General features: G+C 41.6%; 1 protein-coding gene across 1 annotated transcript in view; it reads right to left on the minus strand.

Moving 5' to 3' along the window:
- Positions 1–14,038, minus strand: part of PCDH15 (protocadherin related 15) — a 459,942-nt gene that overhangs the window by 128,324 nt on the left and 317,580 nt on the right. The window contains exons 20-21 of the mRNA XM_074830171.1: positions 4,511–4,816; positions 3,143–3,367 (exon numbers count right to left, since the gene is read on the minus strand). Of these exons, the coding sequence (XP_074686272.1) occupies positions 3,143–3,367; positions 4,511–4,816 (531 nt within the window). The remainder of the gene's footprint in view (positions 1–3,142; positions 3,368–4,510; positions 4,817–14,038) is intronic.

Consider the following 14,038-nt stretch of genomic DNA (forward strand, 5'->3'; position numbering starts at 1 on the left):
GAGTTGTAGAGGGCGATGAGGTCTCCCCTCAGCCTCCTCTTCTCCACACTAAAACCCCCCAGTTCCCTCAGCCGCTCCCCATCAGACCTGTGCTCCAGACCCTGCACCAGCTTCGTTGCCCTTCTCTGGACACACTCGAGTAATTCAATGGCCTTTTTGGAGTGAGGGGCCCAAAACTGAACACAGTCATCGGGGTGTGGCCTCACCAGTGCCGAGTCCAGGGGCAAGATCACTTCCCTGTCCCTGCTGGCCACGCTATTGCTGATACAAGCCAGGATGCCATTGGCCTTCTTGGCCACCTGGGCACACTGCTGGCTCCTGTTCAGCCAGCTGTCAATCAACACCCCCAGGTCCCTCTCTGACTGGCAGCTCTCCAGCCACTCCTCCCCAAGCCTGTAGCCCTGCTGGGGGTTGTTGTGGCCCAAGTGCAGCACCCGGCATTTGGCCTTAGTGAAGCTCACACAGTTGGCCTCAGCCCATCGCTCCAGCCTGGCCAGGTCTCTCTGCAGAACCTCCCTACCCTCGAGCAGATCAACACTCCCACCCAACTTGGTGTCATCTGCAAACTTACTGAGGGTGCACTCGATCCCCTTGTCTATGTCATCAATAAAGATGTTCAACAGGAGTGGACCCAAAACCCAGCCCTGGGGGACACCACTCGTGACCGGCCGCCAACTGGATTTAACTCCGTTCACCACAACTTTTTGGGCTATCAGCTCTCCCCTTTCAGAACAAGGGGCAATATCAGTCTTTTCCCTTAACAACAAACCCAAAGTACATTGCGACACACTTTATACTTCTGTATTTCTTTTCACAGCCAAGGCCTGCTCTTCATCTTATTCTCACTTGACATCCAAGACTCTGCCTCCCTCTCCTGCTGCTCTGTGTCTTGAATCAACCATTCCAGGTGTCCTCGTGTGGATCCTTCTCATCTCACACAGGGGTAGCACAAGGCTTTGATTTCAAGCTCCACCTTTCCCCCTTCTCATCCCCCATAAATTTTGTATCTGGAAAATTCATCTATAAGCCCAAGAGAAACCATTCTTTCTATTCCAGACATCGCTTATGACCAACGTTCTAAATTTCTACTGTCTGACATTTAACCCATTAATGACACCTGCCCAACAAAATGAGATATTAAAAATGTGTTTTCCACAAGCCCTCCTCCATTCTCTCAAATGCCACGCAAAAAACTACTGCTCTACTGTCACTCAAGGCTGGAACCCAAGCACCATCGTAATCTCAGCAATATATATAATATTTAATTATGTCCACTGATTTGTTCCAAAAGTCAGCCTGTGACTATGATAATACTCAATAATTTATTTGATTTATTTTCCTTCTCTTTTAAAATATAAGCTGCTCGTCCTGACTTTCAAGCCCAGTTCTGTCCCCAGCCTAACACCTTTTACTACAGAAATTGTTACTCCTGGCTCCAGCCCAGTATTCCAGTCTCTCACATACTGCTTTTCCAAATAAGTATCACCATGTTCCCCTTTTGTTGCTCATGTGTGGGAAGAGTTTCCAGGAAAACAAGAAACCTGTTTTTTGATCCTAATAATCCCTCTCTTAAAATCTCTGTTCCCACACCACCTCCTTTGACAAAAAACAAGCTGCTGTTACACTAAGGTCACCAAGTTGGCCTGTATCATTCCCCTATACCCTGTCGTTAATGAACACAATACAATCACAATTACACAGCTGGCTCAGCCCTATGATGCAGACTACAGCTTTTCTCCAAATACATTCCTATTTGAAAACAAGTACCGTTAAAAAAGGCAACAAAAACACCCAAACCCAATTAATTTAAAAATTCACTGTGCTAGGGAAAAGTTTCTTTTAGGAAAAAAACAGGTTTGAGCAACTTCCTCCTTAAAAGTATAACAGAAAAGGCTCAGGGAGTGATGTCAACAACTATGTTTTTCTTTGACTGATTTGAAAACTGCCAGGGAAGAGCGCAGACTATTAGGAAAGAGGTGACCTGCATCTCAGTCTGAAAAATTTGGCAGAGACAGAGAGGTATTGTAGAAGCCTTCTAACAATGTCATCAAAGCTAATAATTGGAGACATTTACTGTCCCTAAAATAATTCCGAGCTCAGTAGAGACTGACAAACAGAATTACTCAAAATCATGTGGCAATTCATAGCATCTGCAGATACAGAGTAAGCTGAACCCGAGACTGATTCATATATGCTAAATACTTTCTGCAGACTTAACGTTTAAACTGAAGTTGTCAGATATGAAGTTCACATTTGTGAGCTATGCTTTTCTTCCTGCTACAATTTTTGCTTCTTAGCTAAAATACAAGCAATTAAACTCTCTTCTCTCCCACAGCTCACAGTTCTTCACGGACAAAGTTAACAAAAATGAAGAAACTGCACTAAAGGACTCAACTGACTGGCTCCAGAACTGCACCTTTGTAAATGGAAGGAGACATGATTTAAGGCACCTAAAATATCCTCTCCTCTTGGACAAAAGTACATCAACCAAACTAAGATGGGTAAGTGCTAATGTTTCAGCTACAAATGCTTTTCATTTGTGGATCGTTACCAAACAGAATACCATTATCCCCATATTTCTAGTGGGATAACTGAAACCCAGAGGTGATGCTGTAACTTGCTGCATGAAAATGATTCATTGTACAAGATCACTAAATAAGCCTGTTCCTTTGCAGCTCTGTATTTTCAAGCAGCAGAATCTGAAATATAGGATGTGGTGTGCCACATCAGCAGTCAGTGCACCTGAATGGTTCATAAAATTACAATTTATGAGAGCTTTAACTGAAACGTGATGGTGTCGTTTTTGCAAACAATTCTATTAGGTAGGTACTTCAACCTTTCAGGGATTCTAAAGGACTAAACGTTTATGTATGTCTCAGGTATTCTTGTACTTCATAAATCTACGGTCCAAGATTTAACTATGTAACTGCATACAGCAAAGTAATTATAGCTGTTTTAAAGTGTATGTTTAACTGAACACGTTGCTGTCAGAAAAAGGCAGTAGCTTCACACAAGTGAAAAAGCAGACAAGCAGTCACACTGCTACTGTGCTCTGGTGTTTCATCAGGACATCTGTAAGAGTTGATGAAGTTGATGAAGAAATAGGAGAGGGTGATGTCAACTGACAAGTTATTCCTCTTACCTTTACTCTCACCGTGACAGTAGCGAGACCAGGAGGCATAGTGCCCTTGCTATCGAAGGCTTCCACAAGAAAGGTGAAGGCCGCTTCTGTGTCAGAGAATGACTCATAATCCAAGGACTGCAAAAGCGATAACTCGCCTGTATGTTTGTTCAGTGCAAAATACTCTAGTACTTCCTGCGTCCGTATTCGATAGTTAACATCAGAACCAAGATCAATATCCTTTGCCTAGAGCATGACATACAGGAAAAAGAAAAAAGTACTTAAAACCAATCAAAATCCATTTTCACAAAAAGTCCCTACTAGATTTAAAGAACAAAAAAACAAGCTACTGCAAACAAACTTAATTTCATTATATTATTCTAGTAGTATTTGATGTACTTAATACTACTGCACAAACACAAGGAAGACAAATCCACTTAAGGTTTTAAAATCCAGAGATACCTGCCACAGGAAACAAACACAATATTTTAGTCAAGAGTCACTGGAAGCTCAGTCTGTTCTTGTTGTCTTCCCTGGGCACCTGCTAGTGGCCACTGCCAGGGAGGGGATGCTGGGCTAAGCAGATGTCTGACAGCATGGCTGGTTTTATTTCAAACCAGTATTTGGACAAAGAATCTTAACTTTCATCGGGATAAGGAGTATTATGCGATTGCTTTAGCTGTAATTTGACATTAGATTTATCTGCAGTCAGGTTCAGAGAAAACCATTCTTGCTGAAATTGTCCCAGGACAGATTCTTCTCATTAAAGGATGCTGACCAAAACTTCAGGAGGATATATAGACTGCTTACAGGAAGTGAATCTCAGCCGTCTTTTGAGATACAGCTCATCCTTGAACAATTAACTCCTAATTGTCTGAGTATCTTTTATAGTCAGTGAAGAGAAGACAACACATCCAGGTGCTCACTTTACTCCAGCTATCTAAGGTACTGATCTTGTATTGGATTAGCTGCTTCTGGAAGCAACTGTTTATCTCCATTACCTATAATGTGAGGTTGGACATCTAGGCTTGACTTAAACGTCTAAATCAGCTGAGATTCCTACTAACGTAAACAGGTAAAAGCAATATAATAAGCTGTCAAAAATAAATCAAAAGCACTTTAAATATGTAGAACAACATTCCAAGAAACGACAGTAGTAGTGTAGGTTTTCTTGTTCATTTTTTAATAATTGCTCTTATTTCAAAATGAACCTCAACTTCAAAGTATCTTTATGAACCTGTCTAAAGGTCATGTGTTTTTCAGTCAGTCAAGTGTCATAACTTCCCCCACTGCAGTTTGCAATCTTTCAGTGCAGTCTCACTGACCAGTTAAGTAAGAACATGCAGAACATTCACAAAACATCTCCTTCACTCCATAATGCTTTCTTACCTCTAATTGCAGGAAGACAGTGCCTGGTGGTAGATTTTCTGGCACACAGACATCGTAGGAAGCATTAGTAAAAACAGGGCTGTTGTCATCAATATCCAGTACTTTGATTGCTAAAGTTATTGTGGAACGACGGGGGTCCACAGCTCCATCTGTTGCTTCAACAATAAGTTCATAGTAGTCCCTTACTTCCCTGTTGAGTTTAACTGCTGTATAAATGCTACCATTTGATGTGATTCGGAAGAGATTGTTGAAGTTTGCCAAACTGTAATGAACTTGACCATTAACACCAGCATCTGCATCTGTAGCCTGAAGAAACAGAAAAAAAGTACCATGTTTTAAGGCACATTTTAAATGCAGGGGACATACCTACATGGGAGTAACAAGGTAAGCTAGGGTAATATTCTACAGACTACTAATGCTTGTGTGGCTACTCAACATTTCTTGTTTACAGCAGCTTGTGTCCCTCCGATATTTTGCTGAAGATCCCACAGAAACAAATTTATTAATTTGCAGTGGCAGAAGGCAGGTTTACGGGATCCCAACTGGACTTCAGGAGAAGATACACATTTAGTTGCTCAACCTTGGACAACTGTGCACATAAGCTGAAGACAAACTAGGTGCTTTTGAAGTCAAGCCCTCAGATACTTCTAATGCTGAAGTATCTTCAGCGTTAGGTGGTGTCTGAGGGGAATTCTTATTTTACACTGTTTGATTTAGGTATTTCATTGCTGCTCAAATCATCTCGGAGTACATGCTTAGATGAAAGATGGATGCAGTCAGCAGATAGCTAGAATGGACACATTAGAAATTTTCATTTCACTTAACAGGTTTGTCCCATTTAATGATATTTTAATCATTGCTCTCTGAAGAACCACTTAATTTTCTATAGTTTGTTTATTGTGTTCTTCAAAACCAAATGTTATCACATTTCATTCTTATTCTTCTACACTCAAAAGAGGCAGATGATTGCAATAGAAAACTGTTTTGATTTTGTTCAATCGACATCTTTGTTCTCACATACTGAACTAAGACTCAAATTTCAGTATCAGCCAAATAATTCTTGCTATTACATAACCGTCCCTATAGGGATGGACAAAATTCATGTATTTTCCCTCGAGCTACCAGGCCCTCAACATAGTCTGAATGCTGACCTGTTATTTTTCCTCCTTTTAATTAAATCATGGCATGATGAATAATGTTATGTAAATTAAACAAAGGGCATTCTGTGAGCAAGGTATTTTCATTTATTTGACTTCATAAATGAGGCTACAGACAACTGGGAAGATCATAAGAGATTTTCACGTTTTGTTATCAGAACAATTGTCAGGAAGCTTCCATGAATGTTTAATTCCCATGAAGGTATTCATTGTAAGACTTTGTAATGAAACCATTTATCTTCCTAGAAATCAATTAAAAGTTAATTAAAATTGTTAATAAGAAAATTTCACTGTGCTTTCCCCCTGCACTACATCAATGTGTTAAGCAGCAACGGCTACAACTTCATAATGACAGTCTATGGATAACGCATCCTTTTAATTGACATCTTTCAATGGACAGTTGATTTGCTTAGCTTACAATCAATTCTATTTCCTCTGTAGAAATAACTGATTTGGGGCAGAAAGACCTCCCAGATGATGCACTGGAAAACCACCAGAAAGCTAGTCAGGGAGAAACGTTCAAAATATACAATAACAGACACTTAGCGCCATGGAAAGAAAAGCAAAGCATTGGAAATGCAGAGTAAATCACAGAGTTTCTGGATAAGACACTAACAGCACTACTCACCTTCACAAGACTTAATCTCCATCACGTGTGATGTCAGTCCTCATACTTAGCCTCTAATTTAAGCCAAAGTCATAGCATAGCAATTAAATTGATACTAAAAAGTTGGCGCTAAAAATCAAACAAAAAAACCACAAAGATCTCCAAGAGTAATCTGAAATACTACTACCATTGGAAACTATGAGAACAAACCAGGTAACTTTCTTATTTAAGACTAATTTGGAAGTATGTTTTTAAATAGACAAACTTATCTTTTAGGAAAGTAGATTAAGATTACTTTCATATATATGGCAGGCTTTGCAATTTGGTTCCTAAAAACACAACTATGTGTGTTGTAAACTTATTTGTGTACATCCTTGGGCATAAACATCTTTTCCACATCCTGCAGGACTGATTTGTTTCCACGCAGAGTAGCAGGCAAATCGTCGTTATTAAATCCAATTAAACTAATTGTTACAGTACCACCATACGCTGGTGAGAATTCAGCCAAAGACATGCTAAGACAAGCATTAGCTCTGTGCATTTTTACGTATCTTAGTTCTGTGCTTCCACAACATGGGGCGAGTTCAAATTTCAGAAGGATGCCCTGACTGAACCCTCAAACAGAAGTTTTCTGCCCTTTATCCCATAAAATTTCTACTATATGGATTCTCTGATTATCTATTAGATTAAAAAATCAGCTTTTCTCCAAGCTTCCTGCTCTACCCGTGGTGTTACACCAGAGATGACTACTGCCTCTTTACAAAGCTGCCATCCCATTGCTCAGGCAGCACTTCGTGTTACCCATCTTTGATGAACACCATGCACAGCCACTGAGGAGAAAGGCAAAGCTGAGAAGTTTCAACAAGTTATACAAGCACTGTTCAACCTACCTACAGGCCACATTGCAACCCCAAGAGACTTGGAAAGGCCAGAATGTCATATGTAGTGGCTGCCAAGCCCATTCCAGGGGCTGCCTTCTCCTGCTCAGACTTCCCTGTCACACAGCAGAGGGGCTTTTCTATCCCACAACAGCCTTTCCCTGTCCCCAAACCTTTTCCTGTCTTTAAGAAAATTATTTTACCAAATTAGATCATTTTAACAGTTTAAGATCTCCATTAATTAACATTTTATCACTGAAAACTTGAAAAGAGATAATGTACTCTTTATGGATATGAAAGAAAAAGAGCTTAAACTCTTTTCTAAAAGAATCTTATCTCAAGGGTATATGAAATTATCTCTTTCCACATGGAAATCATTTCACAGAGCCTCTCGGAGCCTGTGGGCAGCAGCTCCAAGAAGTCCTCAAAGGACTTGCTGGTGGTGTGGTTACTATCTGTTCCCGTTTGAGGCTATTGGTTTGAATCAAAATGGATGCCTTCAAGTCATTCTAATTTCATCCCCATGCTCCGTCACTGACAGGTACAAGCTGGCACAGACACATCACAAGCCCTGACCAGAAGGTAAGGGAGGAGGAGGTCTGCATAATGAGAAGCTGGGCTTTTAGAAAGTCCTGCTTCAAAAAACAGCTGTGCTTGAACTTGTCACTACCCTTAAAACAGAAGCCAACAACATCTCAGTAAATTAAATATAATTTGCTCATTATCAATGCTGAGCTGAATTACCTGGGTATACAGTTACCAGAGGTGGAAAGAAACAAGCAAACGTTTCATTTCTATATCACCTGAGTACCAAGGAAAGTCCCAAAGACAAAGCCAAGGAGGCTACGGCAGGACTAAAAATAGGCGAGAGCACATTCCTTGCCCGACAACTCATCCTCACTGATTCGCACATAAAAAGCACGGTAAGAATGTTGAAGCTTTAGTTGGTAAAGGGCCACCAGATGACAGCAGATCTTAAAAGGAGCTACAGATCTATTTATGGGCAGAAATCTCTTCACAGCCTTGCAGCTGCTGCTCATACAAGAAATGCGGGCTTTGTAGAGGCAGCAGAAACAGCAGGCGTGATTGCTCCAGGCAACTCAGCCCTCAGAGGTCACAGGGGAGAGAGACACCATGGAAACTGAGAACAAAAAACCCCCAAACAAACAACAAGAGGGAACCAGCAAAAAGCGGGAAATTTAAAAAGCAAGGGAAAAGATCCCAAGCTGGGACAATAGTGTCATTGCATCTCAAATGCTGGAGGTGATGAGAATTTCCAGCACCACTAATGGCTGAAAGGATCTGAGAGACAGAGCTGCACGCACTGCTTCTGTCATCTCTACTACACAATACTACATGGAGGGGAAGACTTACATATGACCACCCACTGGACAGACCCCAGAGCTGACATCCTTTCATATGTCCAGGTAGGTAGATTTTGAGAGCAATTGGAGAAAGCACTGGCTAGAAAAGACAGGAGCAGATGTTAGAGTCAAAACACCAGGAAGAGGTTCTTCATCTGAATTTGTAGTGTGCTGTGGCTCAGCTTGAGCAGCTTAGTCCTTTACTACCCTTAGACTCTTAGTCTGTAGTACTTTTAGAAACTGACTGCTTGCGGCTTGGATGGGCACACGCTTTGCTGGGTAAAAGACTGGCTGGACGGCCGGGCCCAAAGAGCTGTGGTGAACAGAGTTAAATCCAGTTGGCGGCCGGTCACGAGTGGTGTCCCCCAGGGCTCGGTATTGGGTCCACTCCTGTTGAACATCTTTATTGATGACCTAGACGAGGGGATCGAGTGCACCCTCAGTAAGTTTGCAGATGACACCAAGTTGGGTGGGAGTGTTGATCTGCTCGAGGGTAGGGAGGTTCTGCAGAGAGACCTGGACAGGCTGGAGCGATGGGCTGAGGCCAACTGTGTGAGCTTCACTAAGGCCAAATGCCGGGTGCTGCACTTGGGCCACAACAACCCCCAGCAGGGCTACAGGCTTGGGGAGGAGTGGCTGGAGAGCTGCCAGTCAGAGAGGGACCTGGGGGTGTTGATTGACAGCCGGCTGAACAGGAGCCAGCAGTGTGCCCAGGTGGCCAAGAAGGCCAATGGCATCCCGGCCTGTATCAGCAATAGCGTGGCCAGCAGGGACAGGGAAGGGATCTTACCCCTGTACTTGGCACTGGTGAGGCCACACCTCGATGACCGTGTTCAGTTTTGGGTCCCTCACTACAAAAAGGCCATTGAATTACTTGAGTGTGTCCAGAGAAGGGCAACAAAGCTGGTGCAGGGTCTGGAGCACAGGTCTGAGGGGGAGCGGCTGAGGGAACTGGGGGGTTTTAGTGTGGAGAAGAGGAGGCTGAGGGGAGACCTCATCGCCCTCTACAGCTCCCTGAAAGGAGGGTGCAGAGAGCGGGGATGAGTCTCTTGAACCAAGGAACCAGCGCCAGGACAAGAGGGAATGGCCTCAAGATGCACCAGAGCAGGGTTAGACTGGCTCTTAGGAAGGATTTGTTGGGCGTTGGAATGGGCTGCCCAGGGCAGGGGGGGAGTCCCCATCCCTGGAGGGGTTGAAGAGTCGGGTTGACCCAGTGCTGAGGGATCTGATGGAGTTAAGAATGGTCAATGTGAGATTAATGGTTGGACTAGATGATCTTCAAGATCTTTTCCAACCTAAATGATTCTGTGATATGAGTAAGGATGAAGCAGTATCCAGCTACGAGTGTTGCATGGAGGTACACCACCTGCATAACCAGATGCGCACACTCAGGAGTACAGGATTGCTGTTTGGGGTGTACATGTCCTCTCATCGCACCCCTTCATTTTGTTCCCTGGAGGTTATCTGCTCCCCAACTAATCTCTGAGCCATATGCCCTCAGCCAACCAGTCAACCCACAGCAACCTTGGACCACAATAAGTCTCACGCTTGTTTCAGTTCAGATGAAGTTTGGTGGCCCTGGGATTATGATATTCTAGGCTCTGTCTGAGCTTCTGCACAGAGACATCACAGGTACGATGATTCCAGGCTTCGTGGGCAAAACTGGCCATGTCAGCCTTTCCAGAAGTAGACACAGAGTACACAGATTACTAAAGTACACAGAGTACTAAAGGACTGATGACCTCAAGCTGAGCCACAGCACACTACAAATTCAGCTAAGAACCTCTTCCTGATGTTTTGACTCTGCCATCTGCTCCTGTCGTTTCTAGCCAGTGCTTTCTCCAATTGCTCCCAAAATCTACCTACCTGGAGGTATGAAAGGATGTCAGCTCTGGGGTCTCTTCAGCAACCAGTTCCCTTGTCTGTTTTGAGCTATAATAATTAAACACAAATCACAGATATTATTTTTCTCTGGGCTACACCAACATTCTTAGTAATTTCTTCTATTAGGTAAGGTCCATTAGGAGTAAAAAAGATCAAGGCAAACATAGAGCACAAAACTGGGCAGATTCCTCATAGTGCAGTGTCTGTCTCACCCTAGCTTCAAATCCCTACACATTTGATGCTGTGTGTATGTGTAGCATGTGTGCAGAACACATTTTTCTCCCCTACAATAAGCTGAAGCTGTCAAAGTTGAGGGCAGCACAAGTGATAATCCACATTTCCAAAGGTGATCCCACACTCTTCCCCCGCCAGAAGGATGTTGAGACCAGACAACCGAAGAAAGAACCTACTAATTTCTGCCCTGTTTTCCTGCTAGAAGATTTATTGTTGCATCCAGCCCTAACCCAAGTCCTTCTCCCCCTCATCCCCACAGTCATCAAAGGGAAGGAAAGTACGAGTTCAACTGCCTGTAGAGGCAGAGAGAGTAAAAAGCAAGAGAGAGACGGAGCCTGAAGCACTCTGAGCCATCACACGAGCACTACTGCAATGCCTGAGTTCCCACCCATCGTGTTACACCCCCAAGATCTGCCAACACATTCCGGTGTTTGATCATTCGCAATCATGTGCAACACACTTGGTCAATTTGAATAGGAAACTAAGCTGATTTTGCTATTCTGGATAAAAGAAAAATTCAGAACCATCCCTCGGCATGCTCTGGTTCAAGCAGCTTGATGGACAAATTTACTACACCAGTGTTACACAGGTGAAGAGCTCATAAATTCACTTAAGACAATGCGGCCTAACCAAAAGGGGCTTTGTGAGGACAGAGGAGCCTGCTTTACCTAGGTCTAAGGCAATTTATTTTCTTTAAACGGAGAGCATCTGCAGGAATATAAATTAGACTTAAACGGAAAAGAAAGAAAACAATCCATTTCTGACTGGCTCCTCTTCCCAATGTTGCAAGACATGCACAAAGATGAGGTGTGCATTTCTACCTCTCCCATCTCATTATGTTTATTCAGAATTAGGAAAAGCATGTTCCTCTGAATAGTCTCTGGTAACTACTGTTATTCTAGTAGCCCCTCAGATCTACATGACTACTTTCATCTCCATCTCTCACAGGGCTAACTTTTAAAGTACTGTGTGACAAAACAAACCTGAAAACCCAGGAATATAAATGAGTCATTACTTTCTTTCCAGGGAATACATCACACATTTACTGAGGATACCATAATCTACAAGGTGATAGCCTTTAACTGTTGTGGTAAGTTTAAATTTGCATTACCAACTATGCCTCAACATTACTGAGAAACCCTCATGAATATAAACCAACAGTGTTCCAGAGTAACAAATTATCTTCCTCCATCTCAAACAGCTTGAAAACACAATTCTGGGAGATCTGAATTACCAAAATATCTCTTGAAGGATCATTAACTCTGAAATATAACGACAAGTGCTTAAATGTCAACAATATTAATTATATCATTATCATTCTTTTCAAAAGAAACCTCCTACTAATATCCACAACTCCTGCTCACAATGGGTAACAGGATTTAAGCAGGTTAATTGAAGATTTACGCTCGGACTGCTGGAGCTGGAAAACAGCAAAATAAGGCAGCGTGAGAGGCAAACATGACAGGTATCCCCTCATTAAAGCTGCAAGTTGAAACACTTCTTAGAGATTAATTTGCCACCAACGCAACTTCCTCCAGATTAAATTTTCCTTCGGGTTGTCTTCAGGGACAGAAGTTCTCCATGATCCCTACTCATTCCAACAAAAGCTCCTGATCTCCAACAGCCTCTCCAGTATTCCAGCAAACACTGCAGCTTGAGGGAGGGAGGGAGGGATGGAAAGTGTGCTGGAGGATACAAAGGATGCTGTTGGTGGGAGTTGGGTTATTGTTTTCATGGATGATAACATGACTTTTTTTATTATCATGTGTTTAATGGGTTTATTATTATGTGTTTAATGGGTTTGTTATTATGGGTTTAAAAGATTCCCAAGCCCCTCAATTGTGTCAAATAGCCAATCAAGTGTGGGTGGGAGCACTAAATTGGATTTTGTACCTATTTTTCAGGGAGATTACTATTTGTGCTCATAGGACAAAACTAACGTCTCCCAGATGAAGAAATTGGCCACAGATATTTGAAATGTTTCAGACCTTTTTAAAAATATTTTAAGGAGGGAAAATGGGTCATCCATAAAAGTTTGGAATTTTCCTTTTTCCCTAAATTTCAGAAAGGCTTTTCCTCTCTTTCATTTCCTTATTTCATCCATTACATGCTCTAAGGAAAGGAAAAGATTAGAAGGTACCAACAGTTTTGAAAGATTTCTGTCAGCTGGACTGAAAATAATGTCAAAAGAAGTAAGGAAACAAGGAAATACTTTTGTCCTCCCAGTGTGGTCAACAGTTTTGCACACACTTTCCTCTTGCTTCATGCAGTTAGATTAATAAATACATGGCATTGCTGTATTTCCATTCCAGATAGCTGCAATACTCCGTGCGGCCCCAAAACCTGTAAGAGTACATTTCTGCGGAACTTCCTATAAAACTGACTTTTAAATTACATTGTTCATATAAAGAAAAAAAAAAAAAAAAAGTACTTTACAGACTTGCAGGATTAGAGGACTGCAGGTTTTGTACAAGTTTCAGATAAACAATGATACAATGCTTTTATTCTGTGTTCATGCTCAACCACAAGTATACACAAGGCTTTTTAACTTACTTGATTCTGCTATATAATTTCTGACATGCCATAAAACTTAATGTTACACTGCAAGAAGAGACAGAGGCTCAGTTACAACGTATGATAAATCTTAAATGTTCTGAATTATTGGCCCGCACAAAAAGATTTGATGAAGAAAGATGATATAAAGAATATAAAGTAAAATTGAAAATTGCACTATCATGGCAAATTCACTCACTGATCTATCACCGGCTGGGGCAATCCAATTGGATGTAGCTAGTCTAAAAAAGTTGGAGAGGCAAAAATGAAACTCAGAGGCAGCACCCACAAATTTTGACTATCTTGAAATTTCAAGGCAACTTCTACTTCTTTAAGAGAACAAACTAATGCCTTAAACACACATGCTTTTGAAAAACACTACAGGTTTCCTGTATCTCCTCCAGGAACTTTTTTTTTTAAAAAAAAAAGTATCTTATTGAATTATCAAGTTATACCAGCTTATCATTCTTCTCATAACTTAGGTAAAAGTAACATATTTCAAATTTTCAAATACTAACATATTTTAGCCATTATACAAGATAGGAAAACCTTTGATAATTACTTTCATAGTCAATGGTAATTCCAGTGCATCTGGAGGGTTAGTTCGGAAAACAATTAAATGTGACTCTAAATAAAATTACGCAGTTAGAACAGTTAAACGCTGCAAGCAAATGTAAATTAAAATAAATGAAAATCAGAAAGCTCATGGATGCAAAAACATGATTTAATGGACTGGTGAACCTTCTACAAAAGTTAATCACATTGTAACACTTAAAAATAGACAAGCTTTCTTTAGTCTGGCATGCAACCAAATCCTAAATTTAGAGACTTGCACTGCCTGTTTTTACTTG

Source organism: Strix aluco, chromosome 7 (genome assembly GCF_031877795.1).
Source record: "Strix aluco isolate bStrAlu1 chromosome 7, bStrAlu1.hap1, whole genome shotgun sequence".
In the NCBI taxonomy this organism is placed as follows: Eukaryota; Metazoa; Chordata; class Aves; order Strigiformes; family Strigidae; genus Strix; species Strix aluco.